A 24,261-nucleotide genomic window follows, 5' to 3' on the forward strand; every position below is an offset into this window, starting at 1 on the left:
GTTGAAGAATGACAACTGTAGAGGTTCTCCAGTAAAACGTCGAGATAGCAACAAAAACTTTTTTTTTTACAAAACGCACAAAATATAATCAGGAATCTGTAAAGGACAGCAACAAAAATGAAAACACATGAAAATGACAACGAACACAAGTAAAAGAGATGAAAAATATTTTTTGAAATGAAATGAAAATAAAAAAAAAGTTATGCTAACGGTAGTAGTGTAGTCTTTCTGTCCAATTAGCTGAGGTCGAAGAGAGGCGGAGAAATCGCGGACTTCAGCACCTCCACTTAACGATCGCACACGGCATCAAAATGTTTTATTTAGATTAATCTGGTGGTGGTAATGGTGGCGTAGTGGTAGTACTATGGCGGGATCTGGAAAAAAATTTCCTCACTCTCTACCCCTCAACCTCGAGTCGTACCCAGCACTGTCACAGATCCTTCTGACTGGCGATGGCACCGCCTCTAAACCGACTAGAAAAAAAATTGACTACATTTTTTTTGTTCGCAAAGAGGAAACCACGTGGTCTTAGAGTAGCGAGAGAAAGGGTTGGCCATACTAGGCTGAGGAGCTCGGCGGCTGTGTGCACGAGACCCAGCGTCTCCACGAGCAGCGTTCGACTGGAGTGCGCAGGCTGTGTGCCTACGTATTTACACATGCGCGGCTCACTGTGTGCATTAAATATGCCTGTACAGTGAGGTGATTTTTTTGAATTATCATTTACAAATCGCGCAGAGGCATCTGTTGCGATTGAAAGATAATGCCCCCCGAGGACGTGGTTGAAGCTTAACAGAAGGGGGTTAGGGGAGAGATGGGAGTAGGGGTTGCAGGCCACATTATGCACCTTTAAAAAATAACGAAATGTTTAGGATCCGCGTTGGCTCCATACAAAACGACCTACGTACGCCATTTATTCAAATATACCCTTCAAACACGAATATTAATTGTTGAGGTCTGGGGCGTACGTGTCAGTAAGATTGTGGCGTGTCCACGCCGGATCTGTACTGTTTCGGTTGCTTGTTATGCAAGTTAAGTATGATCACATTCACATTAGGGTATGTAGGAAACCATTTACTGGAACATACACACTATCCAAAACAACATACTAACTGTACTCGTTTGTGGGTTAGTGAGTATATCGGAGAACACACTGCCCGACCAGTCCTCCTTCAGTCTTCGTCAATGGCGTCTCCCTCTTGCAGAGGCGAAATGTAACTAGGCCCGTAACCGGAGGGGGGTGGGGTGAACGAGGGTGGTTCAATGACAGTGAAAACTCGCTCTTCCGTTTTCTGCTATGTTCTGCAGAATTCTGGCGACGTTGAGGTATGTTGAAAATCTAGTAAATAGATCCTGTGGTCATTTAAACACGTTATAGATAAATGGCTGAAACGCGAAAGGCGTTAATGCGCTGCGCGACAAAACGTAGTTTTCACCAGCAATTTAGAAGTGTGTACTAGTAAGTGAATACCGAAGTGTTGGAATAAAATGGTTAATGCACCGCATTTAATTAGTTTTTGTAATTTAACCTGTTAGGGTTGGTTGATACTGTACTACACGTCCTTGCAGCTTAGCAATACATGTGTTACGTGTACACGTTAGGAGGTTCGTTTTACCAATTAAAGAGTAGGGTGCTAATTCAGAATTGCTCTCAAGAAACCTGTTGGCACCGAGCCTCACAAGAAAAAACGTGTTGTGGTGGCAAAAAATGTTGACAAATGATAGATATATTCTGTCTGAATTTAAAGTTTCATAAATGTGGGAAATCTGTGAAACATCTGAACTTACAATGTTTACAGATTTTTAATAACAATAATACATGTAATTGTATTTTAAAGGTCTTGAGAAAAATTACATCACTGACATAATTTCCAAATGTTTCCAAAGTGTGATTTTTAAAAATGAATACATAGATGTTTGGATATATGGAATACATTAAACTGTATAAAGCTAGGCAACCATTTGTGGTAGTGTCTCAAAAGTAATCTCAAAAATAGCTCCTTATTAAAGAACATTTGCTGGTCAAAGACAATATTGAACAGTAAAAGAAACAGCTGTACACATCAAAGCTGGTGAAAAAAATGGTTGTTAAAGACATGTACCAGAAGGGAAAAAAATAGTTTCTCTAGCTATATTACTGAAATAACTTCCCTAATTAACCTGAAAGTCTAAAATGTTGTGCAACACAGCAGTGATAAACCAAGTTTAAAATACATAGTGTGTACTGTAATTTAATCGTTTTTGACAGTAGACATGACAGCTCAAGTTTAAACAACTGAGAATGATGGTACTAAATATGATATGATGGTCATCTTCACATGCAAATTAATTTTTCACAGTACATGGATGGTGTCAGGTAGTGAGTGGAATGTCATGCACACACACAGCCTCAGCATTTTGATAGCTGCCTATCTAGGGCCAAAAGGAGACAAGGATGTTGAGGTATTGGCAGTGAAAGCTGTATCCACTGAACTGCACTGATTCTTGCTTATATTTGTCAGACCCCTGACTCTGGTCTTTCCCACAGAGACCTCTCGCTCTGCAGTAAGAGGCTGCTGTTCTTGGTGGTACAATGTTAAAGCAGTGTAGCTGTGACAATGCAGTTTCCTTATTTGATGTTCCAAATGTTACATCCCTGATCCTGACAAAAAATTCAGTGGGGGGTTCCCTGTTCAGTAGAGATGAACAGTGCATTTAATGTGATGTGACAGATACTTCTCTCTGTACTTAGGAAATGTGCAATTAAAATTTGATTGCATTTGTTTACTGATTTTAATAACATATATGAGCACTTGTGCAGCTTACTCAACCATCAATTACATGTAACACCCACCTGTGTGATTATTAGCCAGGATAATCAACAAAAATCAGGTGAACTACACTGGCAAGGATTTATTTCACTTGTTAAACTATTGGATGAATAGATGGCCAAATTCAAAGAGTCCTGTTTGGAATTCAGCCAATACACTAGAGTCACCACCCCAGCTCTTTGTGGAGAGTGCCTTTAACAAGGATTTCTACTAAGTGGAGGGAGTTAAGACCACGATTTAATGTCTATACAGAAAGACAGCACCTCATACAGCAAAGGGTGCCTTTCCCAGCAATAGAGTGTTGATTTTTAGAAGAAGGTTCACTGCTGGGTCATCTACAGTACATCACTTCTAGCACTCGTGCAGGTGAGGACGACAAGGCCTTATGCCTCCTGATATCAAGGCTATACATTCAAATATGGTTAGAGGGGTTTACTATCGTTTGTAGCAGACCCGGAGAGATAACACCACACTCTCCCCCTCTTTCCTAAACCCACTCAGAAACTTTAAACCCTTCAGAACCATCAGTAATAAATGTACATGTCATGTCCCAGCAACATTGTAACCAGTCTGGTCCCAGGTGCATTGAACATGTGGACTTCCCAATCCTTAAAACCTTCTGAAAAGGGACACAGATAGCTCCCTGCAAAAAAGTACTAGGTACCTTATGCAGAATTTAATCAAATTCTTAAACTATGTTCAATGTATCTGCAGTGTATTTGGACCTTATCTTGGAGTAACAAATTTAAGAAATATTTTAAATACTTTTTTACACATTTTCATGCATTTTGGTTGCTACCAAATTAACAATCAAAGAAAAGAAATATAAAAATACTCTTGCACATGTGTTGCACAAAGCTAAGGTCAAAGCACATAACAGTTATATAGAGTTGAGTAGTCATCTACCATAGTATCATTGAATGTAGGAGCTTCAACCAATGAGCTCCACATCTGGAATAGAGGGACACATTTGGGTATGTGCTATTTGCCTTTCCAGGATCTCCAAGTGCTTTACAGGGAAGGGGTAGGAGACTCGCCTCAACCACTACCATAGTGTGGCATCAACCTGGGTGATGCGTGACAGTAATTTTGCACCAGAATACCAGAATACTCACTACACATAGCTGAGGTGGAAAGTGAGGGAATCATTTAGCTATTTAATGTGTGGGATTATTAGGTGGCCAGATTGCAGGAGCCAGATAGGGAATTTAGCCAGGGCATTAGGAAATCCCCTCCACTGTGCAAGAAGTGCCAGGGGAGCTTAATGATCATGGTGAGTGAGGACAATGGCTTAATGCTATACATAAAGGATGACATCTCCTACAGCACAGTGTGCCCCTCACCACACTTGTGCGTTTGTCTTCTGTTTTGTCCAGAGGCATGACTGCCCCCTACTGGACACAATAACCACACAGGAATGGTAATAAACAAGGCTAGCCCAGCCAAGATCCAGCCATCAGGCATGAGAAAGCTGCAGAGTGGTGTAGCAGCTGGCCATGGGTATACAAGTGCAAGACAAGATAGTGGCAACTTATCCAGAGCTTACATACACTATATGGCCAAAAGTATGTGAACACCCCTCCTAATTATTAAATTCAGGTGTTTCAGCCACACCAATTGTTAACAGGTGAATAAAATCAAGCACATAGCCATGCAATCACCATAGACAAACCTTGGAAGTAGAATGAGTTGTACTGGAGAGCTCAGTGACTTTAAATGTGGCACTATCATAAGATGCCATCTTTGCCACAAGTCAGTTCGCGAAATTTCTGCCCTGCTAGATCTGCCCTGGTCAACTGTAAGTGCTATTATTGTCAAGTGGAAGAGTCTAGGAGCAACAACAGCTCAGCCATGAAGCAGTAGACCATGCAAACTTACAGAGCAGGGCCGCTGAGTGCTGAAGCGCGTAGCACGTAAAAACCGCCTATCCTCTGTTGAATCACTCACTACAGAGTTCCAAACTGTCTCTGGCTGCAACATCAGCACAGGAACTGTGCATTGGGAGCTTAATGAAATGGGTTTCCATGGCCGAGCAGCTGCACACAAGCCCAACATCACTATGTGCAATGCCAAGCAATGGCTGGAGTGGTGCAAAGCACACTGCCACTGGACTCTGGAGCAGTGGAAATGCGTTCTCTGGAGTGATGAAGCACGCTTCACTATGTGGCAGTCTGATGGATGAATCTGGGTTTGGCGGATGCCAGGAGGGCGCTACCTACCAGAATGCACAATGCCTACTGTAAAGTTTGGTGGAGGAGGGATAATGGTCTGGGGTTGTTTTTCAGGGTTTGGGCTTAGGCCCCTTAGTTCCAGAGAAGGGTAACATTAATGCTACAGCATACAAAGACATTTTAGATAATTGTATGCTTCCAACTTTGTGGCAGCAGTTTGGGGAAGGCCCTTCCCTGTTCCAGTATGACCCTGCCCCTGTGCACAAAGCAACATCCATAAAGACATGGTTTGACGGGTTTGGTGTGAAGGAACTCTAGTGACCTGCACAGAGCCCTGACCTCAACTCCGTTGAACACCTCTGGGATGAATTAGAACGCCGATTGCGAGCCAGGACTTCTCGTCCAGCATCAGTGCCTGACCTCACAAATGTTCTTTTGGCTGAATGGGCACAAATTCCCACAGACACACTCCAAAATCTTGTGGAAAGCCTTCCCAGAAAAGTGGAGGCTGTTATAGCTGCAAACGGGGGGCAACTCCATATTAATGCCCATGGTTTCGGAATAGGATGTCCAATAAACTCATATAGGTGTGATGGTCAGATGTCCACATACTTTTGGCCATATAGTGTAGGTTACAATTTTTTACATGTTACCCAGTTATACAGCTGGATATTTACTGAGGCAATTTTGGGTTAAATACCTTTTCCAAAGGTACAACAGTAGTCTCCCAGCAGGGGATCAAACTGGTAACATTTTGGTTACGAGCCCTGGTTCTTACCACTATGCAACACTTCTGCCCTACAGTGACAGTGGGGGGGATGCAAACTTTCGCCTCCATGAAGATTGTGGCATTAAACAGCGCATTAGACCGCTCGGCTGCACTAGCATGCACTTGCTGCATTCCGTGCACATGGGAACTGCCTTTATAAATAATGTTCAAAAAATAAAATGTTGCACAAAAACAGAGTTTTTGGATTACATCTAAATTCTCAGAATGACTTCCTCTTGTTACTCTGCAGCCAATCATAAATGAAGCCATGACCTACATGTTTTCAAGCCATCCAGATGCATAGCTGTTTCAGGACCTCCCTGCATGTCTCAACAGAGAGATTATGTAATATTCCCAGTCTGAGGCTCCATTCTGATCCAGATTAATTCATCTCTGCAGATTAATAATTGAATATAATTAGGTTGCATCTTCTGTATCTCATTGTTTCTATTGAGCGGATCAAGGTTGGCTTTTAAAACCTTTTCTCCAGATTTAAAATATTATACAAATTGTTTTCTTCATCAACCAGCAATATGACATGATACTTCTTATCTGTGGTGAATCTGATGATAAACATTTTTTTTTCATATGAAAAATGTGTTGCTGTGCAATACAGATTAGCATCAAAATCTGTCATCTACACCTGTGGATTACATTTTTAATCAACATATATATTTACAAGAGTTGAGTGCATGGCGTATACTCCCCACACACTGAATCATGTCGTTTGATTTTGAATATCCATGCATCCACACCTCTGTCGTATGGACAATGTTGACTCTCCATAATTGATATTTTAGAAGCACACTTGCTGAAATTGTGAGGTTTTACTCTTTGGCACATGCACTGTATAAAACAACATCATAGAAACAGAACAAGAGAAAACTTAAAACTGTGACTAAGAAATGAAAATGTCAGACCTGGTGGTAACGAACAAGGACGGTGCCGTAGACATTGTAATGGGGGAACTGCAGTGCCACAGATAGTCGGAGACTCTGCACCAGGCCATAGTTTCACATGCACAGATGTGCTGTGTGCAGACAGATTCACCCCAGGACATGCATGCTGAAGAGTACCCTCCACCAAGGACACACGGTAATCTATACACAGCTCTTAAGGAAAACTGCAGCATGGTTCTGTAAGGGTAAATCAGTGTCCTTGTGACATCTGTTCTCAGTCAAGGACAATGGTTACTGGATGCTAAAGATGACATACAATATTGAAATATACTGAAAAAACATCTACTTCATCATTATAATGATTTTTGTTTATGGATGGGTCAGATTAACATATGGGCAACTGTCTTAACAAATCATTCATGTACATTTTATAATTTTTTTAAAGTAAAAATATTCTGTTTTATATTTTTTGGTCTGAAATGTGTATGCCTGTCTGCATATTTATGTCCAAAGAAAACTTTGAAAAAATTATATTAATTAATACAAGCCATATTTACAGCATTATATGAGCACTATATATGACCACAGCTTTTTAACAGTTATGGTGGGAATTTTGTGCTGTTCTAGTATATGTTTGTAATGTTTGGGAGACTTTTTGGGGAAGCTCATTGCCATAGTCACAGAAGAAAATAAAGATGTCTTGTAAACAAAGGCAAAGTCACATACAAAAATGCATACATTTAAAGCCATGTTAGTACTTACGGCTGAGTGTGTGCATGTCCAATGGGAGGTTTAGCGTACAGAATTGCAGTTTTTGTGATGAAGCTGGAATTTCCTGTCAGTTTCCTCAAAACCATTGTGGGAAATCTGGTTGCAGCTCCATGCAAACTTCACTTGCATTTCCAGCAAACATTTCATATAAAACACAGTCTAATATTTGACACAGAGTAATTTTCAACATATGAACTGTTTAGTGTTTCTACGACTGGTAATGATAGATGTGTAATCTTGTTATGTGAGTTGACTGATTTGGTACAAAAATTCAGATGATTCTAGTTTGGTGTGCTTCTTTTTAAGTATAACTAATACAATATGATGAGATGCACCATTTAGGGTATTTATTTGCATTTTTATCCGTTTCAGAATAGCTTATTAATAACAACAATGTGCAGACATGTAGTCATGAAGTCTCCCTTCTCACTGCTTAAAAGGAATGCTTGGCGTGTACTGTTTTAAGATGTGTTTTAATTCAGATCTCTCTTTTTTTCTCGTGGTACGATGGTGCTTTGAACTGAGTCTGTTTCCGCTTGGAAAATAGTTACAAGAGGAAAGGCCATTGCCGTTCATTTAATAGGCATATTTCTTGCACTAACTTATGTGCATATAGGGAAATTTGTTATGTTTCAGTGTCAACAAATTCGCCATTTTATCCTTTACATATTCACTGATAAATAATTACATATACCGTCCCATCGAATATTAGCGGTTTATATATTTTTTAAAAAGCATCAGGATAAATTCACGCACAGCACAATAACTTCAGTTTTTTTTATTATTATTTCAGGAGTTATTTTTACTATAAAAATGATCAAAAAAGTCACAAATCTTTAAAATGCGAAGTACAACATTCATCTTAAGCATATCATAATAACACTTAAGCGATGCGAGAATAACTTATTCTTTCACAGCTTCTGTGAGTTGTGACAAGTTCAAACTTTGAGGGCAAGACAGAAATTGTTTATAGGAAAGTGAATTCTTGGAGTGACTGTATATTAGTTTGATTACTATCAGGTCACATGAAATCGGACAGGAATAAACGTAAGACGGAGCGCGGTAATTCAATTATCTTGCAAGATGGCAGTTACACACTTTCTGCAAATGCAGGTCGTTTAATCATTATCATTATGATGTTAAGTATGAGTTACACATGGGTTGAAATATGGGCAGCCTATCCTGTTTTTGGCTGCACTGCCATCTATGTTTCGGATGAATCATTACAGTCAATCATTCGAATCACAGCCGTCAAATTTCCCATTCACCGCATTCTGTTCAAATCATTTGATTAACAGGGCGTGCAATCATTCTAATTTTTTATTCCCAACATTACTATCACGGAATAACTGCGTTAAACAATAGAAGCTATTGGGTGAATACTTTACAAAGCAGTGTTTGTTTAATAAAAAAGAAAAATGTTTGACTTTGAACAAGTTAATCCAGATATTTATAGCCTTTCATTAATGTCCTTTCAAATGTATGGTATAATAACGTTATAACGTTGATTTTAGTGGTAATTGTGTTGGGCTGGAGTGTAGAGCGCTGAGTTGTGGCAGCGCTCGCTTGCGCCTCGTATGATCTTTTTGCTGTTGAAAAAGATTATACCCATTGTTGTTTTGGCTCGCACGTGGCTGCTCCCACCAAGTGGACAGATTGGGTAAATGCATTCTTGTGCTGGGAAAGGCAACACCTAGCAAGGAACAAAAAACTGTTAATTACGATTCCACGGTCCGTTTTCTCCGTCAACAAATAATGTGCATAATGAAATTAATCAGTTTTTTGAGGGTACCTGTGCTCATCCGAAATCATTCACTACTAACAGGCTGGACTTGAATATAGTGGGGGGGTTTTTTTGCGATGAAGAGTAGTTTTTTTTTTTTTTTACGTATGCATTATGGTTGAAATTATTTTGTGAAAACGTATGAAACCGACCACCAAAATAAGCACTATGGAAAACGAATTGCTAAGCTCTGAAGTGAAGGCAAAAGAAAAAAATGTATCATGTAACTTGTGAAATTTTAGAAGATCTGTAACACCAAACGCGTTGAGGACGTTTTCTAGTTGTTAAGTCGAGTGTTTGGCGATTTCTGGATAATTGTTAATGAGTTAGAGACCGCTACGGCGAAGTTAAACGCAAATGTCAGCAAAGGAGGAATGCAAGATTAAAATGTGTCTGCAATGATATTTGGAGTCAACACCAATACATATTCATAAACAATTAGGGTGTCCCTGCAGCGATGTATACCGTTCTCGTTTTATCGTTTTAAGTAGTCTGTTCATTAGCCTACACGAAAAGTGGTTTTTAGCGTGCAATTTTTAGACAAAAAAGAGTGATCATTCGCTGAAGTTAGTCTACGGCATAATCGATTTCCATTTATCATAATCATCACTATCTTATTTATTTTTGCTCGACGTATTGACATCATTACTCTGTATACTTTTTTGATAAATCACAATAAAAGTTTACATTAAACCCATATTCTAATAAGTAGTCTAAAATGAAGAAAAAGCAACCTGAAGTGAATATGTATGAAAGAACAGATAGGCTACATACAGGTACAGAACAGATAACATATTTAAGCTACAATATATTTCAGCTGCATTATTATTATTATTATTATTATTATTATTATTATTATTATTATTGTTTTGTTGTTGTTAAGTTGTTAACGGAATGTCGTTACAAGCGAGGTTGTCAATTTCCTAATTTTCAAATGCGTAATTCGATGAAAGTAAATAAATAGAAAATAATCCAGTGTCTGATGAAAACCAGGAATAAGAGACGAACGAAATATATGTATGTGTGTGAGAGACGTTAATTTATTTCATTTATAGATTCTTCTGATGATAATGATGATGATGAAGAAGATAAAGAGTCTTTATCAAGCACGGTGATTGTATTTTGTTACAGGCTTACTGGTAAGTATATTTAAGATTACGTATTTATCACAACACTACTATTACTACTGTTATTATTAATTATTATACAGTAATTATTATCACGGTTACTGTTATTAAAGCAGCGTATGAGTCAAGAGAGACCAGCACCTAGGCTATGCTATTTAATCACCGCAAGTTTTATCACTTAAACTCCATAATACGTGTCATTCCAAGCCTGTGTCACCATGAGTGTTCCATAGGTCCACCCAGATTAAATATAATTTGTGAGATGCGTCAGCTTCTGCATTTCAATCGAGTGATGCGCTTCGCTGAGAGAGTATACCTTGCAGCACCAGCATGTCAAAGACCTCCTGAAAACATGACAGAAACTTACGATTTACACTGAAATACTCCATAGTGTAAAATATCCCGCGAGTTCACGGAGCGTAATTAACAGTACTAATGTGGATGAAAAACCTTACTGTCATACTGTAAGTGCTGTCTTTCAGTTACACGTGTCATGTGACACTGGAAGCATTGTGAAGTCTGCGTGTGTGAAGTGACACTCAATAACCTCAAATGAAAATACAAATTATCATCGTACATTCCTGAATGTAAATGCTTATCGGAAATCTTCTGTCCAGAACTATTCTTGTTGGCGAACATTAGCAGTTTTTGTCATACTAATAAACCAAACTAATCTTATCCAAACACATCCAAGCAATACCAAAGGCTATGAACTAACTCTGCATATCACAAATAATTGTGCAAATCCAACATTTTCATTATGAATGATTTTGATTTGATTTTCAATTCGTTTTATGTTCAATAATAAATCCATGCAGCTAGGGTCGTCTTCCAGAAGGTTGTAGGTGATACCACTGACCCCTTATGCCTCCTCTCTTGTGCAGCTCTCCTGTGACATCACACACATGGACAGTTCCCTGGGAGATGGCTGGGCGGGGTCATGCTAAAACAGGGGCACAGAGCATCTGCACATGTGACCTGAGGGAACTGCCTGAACACACACACATTTCTCACACAATTTTTTGATACCTAGTCAATGCGCATTTGAGAAGCTCAGCCCCTGGGGTTTGGCCACTAGACTAGCAACATGTGCAAGCTGAGCAAAGATTTACTGCACGCAAGCACCTGACCACAATCAGTTTAACCTTTTCTCCTGTAATTGCCAGAGTAAGGTTAAGGATTCTGTAAACTGAACTGGGGTGGGTGGAAGGGGGCTGTAACCAGAGCTACTAACACTCTTGTAAAAAGACAATGTTTGCAATACAACTGGACAGGTACAGTATGTTCCTACTTCATGATAGGGTTGTGTTGTTTTTCATCTAGACAATCCCCAGTACATTTAAATGTTCCCCTCTGTGGTTCAATATATCTCTTCTTGAAGGTACAGGTCCAAAAGGGACTAGAAATTTCACCAATATCTGTCCTGTTATGTAAAATGTGTAGTGAGAGAACTTTTAAGTAATGACAGAATGATGGCTTTTTAACTTAACGTCTTCCTTTGCCCATCATTTTTTGTCATCTTGATAAACTAATCTATTATCACAAAAACAAGTAAGGCCACACAGCCTTACTGTAATGGAGTCTGACTTACATTACATTGGTTTAATTTAGCAGACACTCTTTTAAGAACAACTTACAATTTTATCTTTTTATACAGCGGGACATTTACTGAAGCAATTGTGGGTAAGTATCTTACCCAAGGGTACAGCAGCAGTACCCCAGTGGGGAACTGAACCAGCCCTGCTCCTTTCCACTATGCCACACTGCTGTCCACAGCATGCACTTGAATCCTGACTGTTCAACAAACGAATAAACCCATAACAACACCAATACCCATTCCAATAAAATGTACTGGAAAACATACTGTAAATTCTGGTGTCAAGGTTTTCCCTGAGGGTTCCCATGGATCAATGTAAAGACCAATACAATGGTATCTTTATATGGTCTTCCGGAATCTGTCTCCAAAGCAGGATGTATGTGCTCAGCAAGACTTACACACCAAACACCACGGTATGCATCACAGCAATTTAAAATGAAATCAAATCAAAGAGGAAATTGTTTATTTGCAGTCCGTTATTTCTTATGAGGAAAAAAAAAGAACAGCAACAGTGGACTCCTTCTTCAGTCACAGCCTCAACTTCGTGTGCGCCTCCGGAAATAAATTATGTACATTTATGAGAGGCATTAAATTAATTCACCATGCTTTTTAAACAGGTATTTCCTATCTGTTTCTAACATCAGCGGTATCTTGTTTCTACCGTGGATATGTGTATTTGTCTGCCAGAAGCATGTGTCAGTTTTGAACCAGGAGCTCCACCCTAGCCATTGTGAAGGAAAACACCGGCATGAAAAACATTATGTTTACAAAAAATTATGCTTACAATGACATCACTTTTCGACTTGGTCACCACTGTACTTCACAACTGGGTCTTCCAACGAAGAATGGAGCCCAAAGTTTCAGCCTGTCCAGATTCATGTGAAAGAACAGATACAACTGATAGACACATCTATTTATAAAGATTTGTTCTCCTTCACAATAAAAATAAAGCATTTTACATTACATTACACAGGGAGATGGAGTCACCATTTGGTGAAACCTTTCATAACTATAGCAACCCGGGTACCAAATATCTCTCCTGCGGAGAAATAACTTACGTTTTATTGACATGTTAATTCTGAGGAAATCAAAGCTCAATTTTCAAATAAGTGCTGAATTAGTTCATGATGAGGTCCCAACAACTGTAGAGTCCGAGGTTGGGATTTGTTTTGCTGCTGTTTGCCCAGTTAGCAGTGATCAATGCAGCCCAACTCGCATCATCTCCGATACAGTCTGTAGGAAATCACAGTTTCCTCAGTGATCAGTCCCAGCAGTACTTTGCATGGCCAGTGACCTCGGCGCACCTCGGTGTGGGGTGCACAGCTCCGACTAGAGTGACTGCCTTCTCCTGTAGGAGGGATCTTGGCCCACAGCATGTCGGTGGTGGTGGGAGGGCCTCACCGCGGTCATTGCATAAGGGCCAAATGTGGCCGGGCCCACACACGCACCCCCGCCTGGCTGGGCTGCATCCCGCATCCGACCCTGCAAAGGCTGCAGGCGCGAGACGGTTCCGATCATCACGCCGACACCGTCCAACCAGCAAGGCATATTTAAGTGGGAGTCCAGGCCTGCAGTTCCTTGTGAAAAACGGCTTACAGAAGTGATACTCAGCTGTGATACTTATGAACGGTGGCTGATGTTAGTGCAAGCCTGCACAAAGCCTGCCCGTCATGTGTGTACACAGCCTTCACCGCAGAAGCCAGAGCTGTAGCTGAGGGCTTCGCAAAGAAACGCTTTGGCCTCTTCTCTCCCCAGTGCACAAGAATGCACAATATCCCACAACATCCCACGATATCCCACAAACCTCATGTACAATTACAAAACAGAGGAGGGGCAAAATAAAGAAGGCACAAGAATCTGAAATAAGATGTAAATGCAAACAAGCAAAAAAATTGAACAACCCGTTTATATTCAAGGCAAATGGCTGGGGTAAGGTTGTAAAACACTGCATCAGAGCGCAAGGGAGCTCATCCATTGGGGGGGGGGGGGCTTGTAAACATCAGGAGAAAGATCAGCCAACAAGACATGGAGGAAAATGTCTATACCGGCCCGTGTGTGCCAAGGGGCCAGTGGGACGTCGCTAATCCCAGGATCAATCCGAATGTATCTGTGCCCTTGTGTCCTTCAAAAGAACAGGATAGCCATAATCATGCACACCAGACCAAAGTTTTGTCGGACGAAAACATGCCCTTTCTCTTGCAATGCAGAAGTTGCCCACCTCTTTTTTACAGTGTTTTGACCCCCATCAGAGACCTACAGAAGCCTAATTTTGCAGTTATATACAAACATAGGCCAAGTTAAAGTACCGTGAGGTACTTGAGGAGTGCAGAAAACTGGCTCTTACAGCAAGTAATGCCCATGAGCTTTGCCTGCTGAGGTGACATTAGAACCAGCCAGGACTGCACAGGGAGCAACCAGAAGCAACATCATCACATAGTCGTGATGTCTCATGCACTTGGGAGTCAAAGGAGGGTGGACCGGGGCCAGCCTCACCCTGGTGTATTCTGGAGACTTGCATATCCTGGGCTGAGGGGGTCCGATTCAGTTTTCTAGTATCTGATTGAGGCTAAACTCCCCGTATGGATGTCAGAGTAGGTTCCGTTTGCGATATGCGCCGCTGCTGACCGCACCGAGACCGAAGGGTGTTTCTGCTTCAGGTCGCTCTGAGCCTGCACCCAAGCTCAGTCCGAGCGTGATAAACGTCCAGCCGCGAGGTGCGGGCTCAGTTATTGCAAAATGGAGAGCGCGCAACTGCGCCCCCGTGTGGCGGCAGCTGTCACGCGACTGACTGAAGTCTTTGGCTTTAAGTTTGCATCAGAAAAACAAGACTCTGCATGAGCGCTTGAGCGTTGTTGCAACCCTCCACACAGTTTGCTGCTGCCGCCCCGATCCCCCCCCCCCCCCCCCCAACTCACTGCAATTGAAAACCCTGTGACTGCAGCTCTCACTTGCATTTGGTTTGGACATCATGCGACAGAAGGGAGGCCTGGTCAGAGACAGAGCGTATATATATGTGTGTGTGTGTGTGTGTGTGTGTGAGGGTGGGGGCGAGTTATATCTAATGGCAAGAGGAAACTGCCTAGCCTGATGTCTAGCAACCAATAAGAAGTTACTCGAGGGCTTGATGAGCCAAGTGGAGTAGTTCCCTTTCTCTGATTATCTCAAATTAATTCACTCATCATCATTTCATGGCCATCATCTAGCATGTGAAGCATGTAAGTCTCCAAGTGCACATCCCTTGGTGATTTGAACCGGAGATATAACTGGAAGGTGCCCCCACACACTCTATTACAAAGTATAAACAAGCTGAGAAACCAACAGTCTGCAATGCCCTACCTTTGAAGCATGAAGTTTTTTTTTCCCTGGAAATGAATGATGACACCCCTCTGCTTTGAGAGAAGCGTGCACAAACGTATATACCAAATAGATTTTTTTTGCTTAATTTTGATTAATGTCATCATTAGTTCAATACATAATCTTTTCCATGATTCAGATACAGGATTTGGCTGTTTGTCAATAATTCTATGTATGAAACTGTAACACAAAGTCAAAAAACCACTAGAACTGCCATGTGTCACAGTCTGAGCCTTCGTGTGATTGGTTGTTAATAATTCTATTTATGAAACAGCAACATAAAGACAAAAAACAACTAGAATTGCCGTGTGTCACCGTCTGGGCATTTGTGCCGTTGGTGTTGGTTTGACACAAAACTGGACCGGGTATTACAAGCACCCCACAATTCTGAATGGACCATCTTTCAACCCTGACACGTTCCCTCTCAGCAGGGTACAACGGCCGTTGGCTCTTGCGCTTTAAACCAAGGGGAAGTCCCCACTTTCTGCTTCCGCTCCATCTCGTTTTCTGCCGCCCAACACAGACTGCAACACACACTTACGAGGATCTGGAGTGGACACCCCATAAACCACGCCCACCAGCCCTCCCCAACCCTGCTGTTGTTCAGTGGTGTTTTTGGCGGGGGGGAGGCAGAGGGAAAAAAATCAAGGCAGGCATTGAAGGACAGACAACCCAAACCAAAAAACAGAGAGAGGGAGAGGAGCACTCATCCACCCCTCTCCTCCTATCAGTGCCTTTCAGAGTGCAACCCTCCCCCACCTCTCATGCGCCCCTTATATCGGAGAGTCCTGAGAACAGAGAAAAAGAGAAAAAAAACAAAACAAAACAGGCGGGTTTGGGAGGACAGCTGGAGCCGTAAAAGGGGAGGGGAGAGGAGGGGGGAGGCCGGGGGCACGAGCGAGCGGTGCCCCCTCCGGCTACGGCTTGGAGCTGCCCTGGCTGTCCGGGTCTGTTCCTGAGGAGCTGGTGTCAGAGTCCGTGTCGGCGTCGTTGTCCTCCAGCGGGCACCTCTCCCGCAGCCGCTGCTGGGTAGCCTGCAGCCGTGTCAGCAGGCTCTGGTAGTCGAAGTGACCCCTCTTCTCCCCGAACGGGTCCTGACACAGAGACAGGGGGCGAGAAGTTCCGTCACCAACGACTGCATCCCGGGCCAAACAGCGCCCCCTGCCCGCTTCAGAGGAGGGTTTACAAATCTCCTCCCTTGTTATCGCCCTCTAATTCATCACACTATCGAGGGGGCTAATTACTATGGATAGTAGAAGCGGGACTACGTGATGCACGCTATTTAAGATGACTGGCTTCCCGAGGACTGCCTGGCTGGAACCAATCAAAGGGCTGTGCTCTCCGCAGGGAAGTCCTACAGTTGTTCCAGGCGCCCATTAACAAGTGCTTAGGGCTGTCATTCTAAAATGATCAAGGCTTTGACTTATTACAGTTTAACACAGCGCTGCACAGGCTTTTGTCATTACGTTACATTAACTTAGCAGACACTCTTATCCAAAGCGACTCGTGCAGCTTATAATTTGTACGTGTTATCCATTTATTCAGCTGGTACAACAGCAGCGCCCCACCAGGGAACTGAAACAGCATGAGCCTATCTCCTTACCGCTACACTTCACTGCTACTCGCTGGTGACCCAGTTTCTATTTTGTATGAAGAATAAAGACCATTGCAAGATAAAGTTTAACAATTAGATAATTTCATGAGCGCAGCTCATTAAGTGTGACCTAAAGAGTGCTTTGCAAACAGGAATAAGGAAACATTTTTCACAATGTACATTACGCTACAGTGACCTTGCTTTTTCATAGCTTCATACTCTGTCCCTTTTAATCTTTACTATTCACACATACATCCAGTGTTGACTGTTCTAGTGTAATTACCCTACAAGCAATGCACCTGTTTGTTCTGCAAAATTAATTGCTGCACATTTGTCTCTTGCGGCAGTAGATCTTGATTACTTGCCACTGAGTTTAATTTATAGGGTTGGTAATTTCTTACAACCATACAGCAAACTTCGGCCATTCTGAATGTGAGCTATAAGCTGCAACCCACAGACGTTTCAGCACCTTTCAGGTGTCCACATTCTCAATCAGATGAGCAATGCGTTTTGACACGTGGCTATTTATGTTTTGTTCTAGCTAACTACCAATATCTCACCAACAGTTGTAAAAAAGGACGTCATCCGCACCCCTCGCTTATGAAAAATTACTCACAGGCATCTTGAGATTACTTTCCATGGATGCGGCTCACTAATACAAAAGCACATTTGCCAAACACAGATGCAGTGAGTGATGAAATTGCTTTGTGTGGTGATTTGAGTTGGGATCCACGGTTTGCGCACCACTGATTTAACACATACCCCTCACTGGGATTTTGGTACGGCTGTCACGTACTGAGCTACTCCACCCAGTTAAACTGCTGAACTGGATCACAGCAGGAATAAGAAAAGAGAGCTGCACATCAGCCATTGGCTATTTCCATCTTTCCGTTTACCCTGTCCTTTATTTGGCACTGCTCTGCAAGCTGAGTATTATGAGCGGTGTTGCCGTGGTAACCAAATCTGTGGGCATATCGCGAGGGGTGGGTGCTGGTTCACTGCGGCGCGGTGTTACCTGCATGGTCTGTCCCTGGAGATGCAGCCGCTCCTTGCACACCCCCTCGTAAAAGTCGTAGTACTCCAGGAAGGATTTCTCCATCACGCTCCTACAGTGAAGCACAGTGTCGCATCATGAAGAGAGCATTAGGCCATCAGCACACACACAACCCAGAGGAGTCTCAGTCCGTCAGCACACGCACAACCCAGAGAAGAGTCTCAGTCCGTCAGCACACACACAACCCAGAGAAGAGTCTCAGTCCGTCAGCACACGCACAACCCAGAGAAGAGTCTCAGTCCGTCAGCACACGCACAACCCAGAGAAGAGTCTCAGTCCGTCAGCACACGCACAACCCAGAGAAGAGTCTCAGTCCGTCAGCACACACACAACCCAGTGGACAGTCTCAGTCTGTCAGCACACACACAACCCAGTGGACAGTCTCGGTCTGTCAGCACACACACAACCCAGTGGAGAGTCTCGGTCTGTCAGTACACAGAACTATGAACATCACTGCAGCATCCTCTATCCTTATGCAGTGCTCCAATGCGCTCACACACGTTGCTAAGACGGTGCTCACACACATGCAATCTTTAAAAATATGGTAGCAAGCAGCCTAGTATAGTCACTAATGGAGAAATTCCCCACAGATGAAGACTTTTACAAGTGCATTCAACACTTTTCTATGTGCCTGCAGAGGCTAGTCTTGGCAGAGGTTGTAGTTCCACTATGGTGAATTCGCAGATAAACCACAAAAAAATTCTGTTCTTTGACCCCTGAGCTTGAAGCCAACACCACAAAACACAAAAACTTTCACTTTCTATGGTCATGATTTGCCACACTATGTAAAATGCCAAGAAAAACCAAATTTGGTGAGCACTGTGTAGTTGTTTAACCTTAACCATTTGTGATGTTTTGACGAATACAATAGTAACTTCAACCATTTAATAAACGTCCAAAATTAACGGTAACATTCAGTTTTTTTTCTTATTTCTTATATAGCTTATCGGCATCTATCCAAAGAATGTTAGGTTTTGATCTTCAGTGCATTCCTTACGTTGGTTTTTTATAACAAAAAATACAGATTCTCATGTTTCAGAAGGTGGCAACAGAGAGTGGGGTTGACGTCGACTGAAACCAGAAGTGTTTGGTAGCATTTGGAGGACTGAGCCATGCAGTATTTTTAGCAGCACTTACACATACGAATCTGAACCCCTACACTAAAGGGTAAAGGGTGGAGCTGGATTTGGAAAAAACCTGTCAGGTGACGCATTGTCTGGCAGCCACTCAAATGTGAGCCAGGGATTTCTGTTTTTGCAGAGTGCAAGTACCCTGTGAATCAAATGAATGTACTGAACATGACGGTAGAACTAAAACTGAGCCTGGGGTGATTTTTTTCTTCAGCCAAAGACAGGGTTTCACTTTTGGTTCATTTCTGATGGGTCACAATTAGAAGGGAGGATTTCAAAAAAAAAAGAAAGCAAAAAAAAAAAAAAAAACACTACGATTTACTATGCAGTCAGCACATCAAGAAACCCACATATTTTTGCCTGTTTCAGTTCATGCTACCTTAATATTAAATGAATTAAATAAATACAGTAATTAGATCTTTAGGTCGTTTGCCCAATGTCTTTCACTCAGTCATTTTCTGTTTCGTTTCTGGTCTCAGTAGCACTAAACACAGGCCGTCCCAACACACAGACAAGCTGCATTAAGCAGTGTACCGTTTAGCATTCAGGGTGACAGAGGGACGCGCAGGGGACAGATGTCACACGGGGACAGCTGTGACTCACCACAGTGCTTCAGGGCAGGGACACTTGCCGTCCAGCATGTCACACACGGCTACTCGCATGGTCTCGTGCCGGATGCACTCGTTGTAGTTCTTGCTGTCTCCTGGGTGCCTCTCCTGCCAAACAGGCAGAGGCGAATGTCATACGCGAAAACGCACACGCGCTCTCACATGCACACACACCGCATACAAGCATGAATACGCTCACACGCGTACATATCCGAACACACTTGCACGCGTACGCTCAAGCAAACAGGTACGAACAAATACAGAGCAAAAACGCAGGCAAGCACTAACATACACAGCATAAACAACTACACAAATATACACATACAAAAAGAAAAATAATTCTGCTTGAACGTACGATATACACAAGAGATATAATTCCCACCACCTTCTCCAAACTTCTAAGTTTCACATTTTCCTGTCAATCATACACTCATTTAATTGTGCTATGCGTAGTGATAGATGTGCTGCTTCTAAACATGGCGTATTTGCTAATGTAGTTTATTGTGAAGCAGTGAGTTTGTATGAGACTAAGATGTAATCGTTTCTGTGACTGGGCCTCTGCCCCACCTGTTCAAAACCAGGCTCGTTGTGATAGGGGTTCTCCGTCATCAGGGACTGGATGGATATCAGAACCGAGGAGATGCTTTGAGCCGGGCTCCACGCTGGGCCAGTCCATGTCCTGTGGAATAGCACAGAGCAGGGGCAGATTCACACAGCTAATTAACAGCACGGCAGTCATACAAGTGGTAGCTTGCACTAAATCTAGGGACAGAGCATGTCACTTATAATCTCTGTCACAAAACAAGCCAAAACGCTAACCCATGTACAACCAAAACAATTACTACAAATAGTACCAACTTTGCTTACAACATGGACGTAAAAGAAAGGAAAAAAACAGGTAAGGGAAGTCAGGTACTTCTCTCAACAACTATAAATGCAAATTCTGTGAAAAATGTGGATGTGTGAAATATTAAGACTAGTTTGAACACTGGTGAATGTCTACTACAGAAAATATGCTCTTGACATGTGAACAACACATGGGAACATACAAAAGTCCTCCACCACAGCAGGGGGCGCACTTTACCCGAGGATGCTGAGGCATACTTTGCCATTGCGGTAAAAGTTGGGGTTGAAGCGCACAGTGTTGTTGCCTGTGGTGATCAGCTTGACGCGGGGGGGATGAATGGGGTAGTCAGGTGGGCACCGGAACAGAAAAAGGAAGAACCCACCCTCATAGGGTGTGTCGAAGGGCCCCGTGATCAAAGCATGGATCTGACAAGGAAGAGGAGAAGATATTTACTCTCACACCCCTAGACAGAACTTAAAATGGACACATTTTGCTGTCCTACAACATTATCACTTGTCATGGGTTACCCTGTTTGTACCATGTCCAAAGACATCAATGGTAATGTAGCTGAATTATCTATTAATTACTGATACATGTACCTTTGACTAAAAACTCACAAGTTAATAAAGATGTTTTAGAAACCACACATGCAGACAGACACACATAAGACATGTGCGTGTTTTCAGGATTTTCTGGTTTACCCTTGTGTGAACACGGCATGAAAAGACAACCTTGGTATAGAGGGTTATCTGCAAATTGCTACAGTAGAATGGGCACCTGCATAGGCGGACTGTGGTGCACCAATCTGCTTCTCTATCTATTCACAAGAACTTAAAGGAGCAGCCATTTCTGCCATACCTCTCATAACTTGCAGTATACAGAGTGCCTCCCAATGGTCTGCCTCCATGCCACGTCTCTACGCCTCTGCTGCAGCTCACTTTCGATGAGCAAGCGAGCAGTGAATTTGGCACCCCAAAAACCACATTTCTGTGCAAGGCGCACAGTGGACAAACAGAACTGCACGCGAAGAAGGGGAAATGCAGTAAACCATGGTGCCAGTGTTACCTTTGTCATGTCATGGGGGTCGGGAACTACAAACATGCCGGGGGGAGGTTCCTTGTAGATGGACATAATATCCCTGTACAGAGACAGAAAAAGAAAGAGAAGAGAGCGGAAACAAGGAGACAAAATGCAGAAGAACTGAGGGGAAACGTCTGAATGTAGATTTTATTCACCAGCCACACCAATATGGTGCACATATGAAGCCTCACCTCCCACACATAATTCAACCTGCGAAGAAATTGGGAAATAGTGGCTTAAAATGAGGCATGTCTCTCAATAGCTTAACCTACACATAGTCATTTTGTATCTTTTCAAGCACCTCATTTTCCCTCCTCTCTGTACTTTTTGACAAGGGGAACTCCCCTGCTGGCTAACTGACAACATCACAGAAATCTCCCCAGCTCCCCTAGAACGGTATTTTTCTTGTAACCAGAATTCCACACAATCAGAAAACAGTAATGTAAACTAGCTTGGCGTGTTATCAACTTTCAGGTATTCGAGTGATCGTGTATTTCGTGTCAGAGTTCTTGATACGGATACAAGCTACAGGTCTAACTCTATTAACAATACACGAAGCACAACACAGAACTGCAGCATTTCTGCCAGTGTCATTACTTGCTCTCGACCTAAAGATGTCTCATACACCTTTTGAAATGTACACGATCACTGCTACACTTGCATTTCTAGTAAGTATGCCTCTTGGTTTTGGCTACCCAAGTTCTGCCAATTATCGTCCGAATGTGCATGCGCATTGGGCAGGTACAGCTTAAAAGCACTATGTACCCAAAGTTCCTTCGGACTACTTATTAGAACTTGTTGGAATAAGACAAAAATGAAGTATGGACTGTCAAAACCATAAGCTCATTTAGCAACACGACAAATGGCAATTCAAACAATGTCGTACAACAAACAAAGGCATTTTAACTTTAAACGTATTTGATTGCCATAGCTTCTTCCTAATCAACTCTTAAACGTCAGAGCTAGCTATAGCTTAGGTGGCTACCGAGTCTGCTATTTGGGGATGGAGAGGCGTAGCTAACTGACTAGTGACATTAAAATATCAATAGCTAGCTAACAGTAGCTAATTATCTAACTAAGCTAGCGAAACTGCGATTTTTTCATGCTATGGCACGGCAAATGGGAACTGACATACCCACCTAGCTGGCTGATGTGAGCTAGCTGCTACTTGTCACGACCTAACAGCTGCCGTGTATTTTGGTTTACCAGAAACGTGAGCTAGCGAGGAACTGTCAGATACGCCACGTTAACTTTAATGTTACCTTTTTATCCGGAGAACACACTGCTGGGACGGCTTCTCGCTATCCCAGTCGGTACTTAAAGTCGGATCCCAGAAAGTGGAGTGAATATGCGAGAGGAGACCTGCCCCTGCCAGGTTTGGGGCACCGGTGACCCCCAAACCGATGCTGGGAGGGAGAACTGTAGGGGTGGCAGAGGACGGCGCTAAAATGGCAGTGCCAACTGCCGTACCAAGAACACCTATCGCAGTGCCAAACCCGCTTCCCACCGAAGAATTGGTCATGTCTGCAATGCCCGGAGCCATAACGGCTAGGCCGGTCTCTGCGGCCGCTGCGGGAGACGGCGATCCGGGGTTACCACCACTCGAGTGACCGGGCACAGAATTCCCTAAACTCGGCAACAACTGCTGCGTTCCGCTGCCTTGACCAGTCCCACCGGCCAACCCAATCCCACCAATCGCTTCCTCCCCTGTGCTATCCGCCATTACAGTAAATGGCTTGTGTTTATTGGCGTTGATTTAGCTAGCCTAGCTAGCTACCGTTGTGATGGAGTCTTCTTCAGTGGGAGACTGAGCACCTCTGCCAGCAAACGAGGAAGAGCCGTTCGAGCTAATATTAGTTAGCTAGCTAGCTAGACTAGCTATCTGTAGGTAGAGACTCCACCGGCCCAGTCCCTTCCTTAGCTTCAAAAACGAACGAGACTTTAAAACCAAGCTGTTCCTTTCTCCAGATAGCACGAAAGATCAAATACAGGCGTAAGATTGTCTTCAAGATCACAACTCCTATCAGTCAGTCACAGACGAATAAGACTTCTCTTTCAATCTGGAGTATCACGGTGTTTTTCGACAGCAACTTCCTCCTCTTTGAGAAAAACACTGCCCCCTAGCGGTTACTCTCTGAACCACCCTTTGCATCTTCAATCTACACACCTTAGTACACGTTTGCTTAAAACATGATAAATTAGCCAGTTAGCTGTAGCCAGGTAAATATTTAATCCCATTTTGGTAACTCATTTGTAAAATCTGAGAGGATTTCCTACTTTATTTTCCCCTGGAGAAACTTTAAGTCAACTGTAAAATACAAGTCAATATTTAAAAACAACGGGGACGGGGATTCCCTTAAGCCAAGTTCAAAGTAGTCGTCTTTTAGGCTGCTGTATGCCCTTTCCAGTCACCAGAGATGGGGTTTAATAAGAGACTTACTTCCTGCAGTCCAGTTTCACCTACACTAGGCACACTGTCTTGTCGATAGCTTTGAAATAAATACATCTGGAGTCAGGTCAACATGGTCTAAAATTCAGCCAAAATGTTTTTTTTAACCAATTCACCTGATACACAAGAATTTGCAATAGCTCAAGTAGTCTATGGTCCCTTACACTCTCCAGTGAGTCGATTTACTAATCACAGCATCTAATTAACTAACATGGGTGGGG

General features: G+C 42.7%; 1 protein-coding gene across 1 annotated transcript; it reads right to left on the bottom strand.

Moving 5' to 3' along the window:
• Positions 1-16,161: 16,161 nt before the first annotated feature.
• On the bottom strand, positions 16,162-23,670 carry ube2z (ubiquitin-conjugating enzyme E2Z). Its single transcript, XM_036553171.1, has 7 exons — positions 22,854-23,670; positions 21,577-21,649; positions 20,749-20,936; positions 20,232-20,343; positions 19,660-19,772; positions 17,888-17,978; positions 16,162-16,372 (listed from the first exon to the last, which is right to left on the bottom strand). Exons 1-7 carry the CDS (start codon positions 23,312-23,314, stop codon positions 16,196-16,198), a joined length of 1,215 nt encoding a protein of 404 aa, XP_036409064.1. The 5' UTR covers positions 23,315-23,670; the 3' UTR covers positions 16,162-16,195.
• Positions 23,671-24,261: the final 591 nt, after the last annotated feature.

This window comes from Megalops cyprinoides, chromosome 19 (genome assembly GCF_013368585.1).
Source record: "Megalops cyprinoides isolate fMegCyp1 chromosome 19, fMegCyp1.pri, whole genome shotgun sequence".
In the NCBI taxonomy this organism is placed as follows: Eukaryota; Metazoa; Chordata; class Actinopteri; order Elopiformes; family Megalopidae; genus Megalops; species Megalops cyprinoides.

Bases quoted from the DNA above. Each gene is read 5' to 3' on its own strand.
- ube2z (XM_036553171.1), bottom strand. From the start codon at position 23,314: ATGGCGGATAGCACAGGGGAGGAAGCGATTGGTGGGATTGGGTTGGCC. The intron at 21,650-22,853 runs GTAACATTAAAG...GTCTCTGTACAG, and splicing joins TGTGTTCTCCGGATAAAAAG to GGATATTATGTCCATCTACA. The intron at 16,373-17,887 runs GTAACACCGCGC...TCTCTGTGTCAG, and splicing joins TCCAGGGACAGACCATGCAG to GACCCGTTCGGGGAGAAGAG.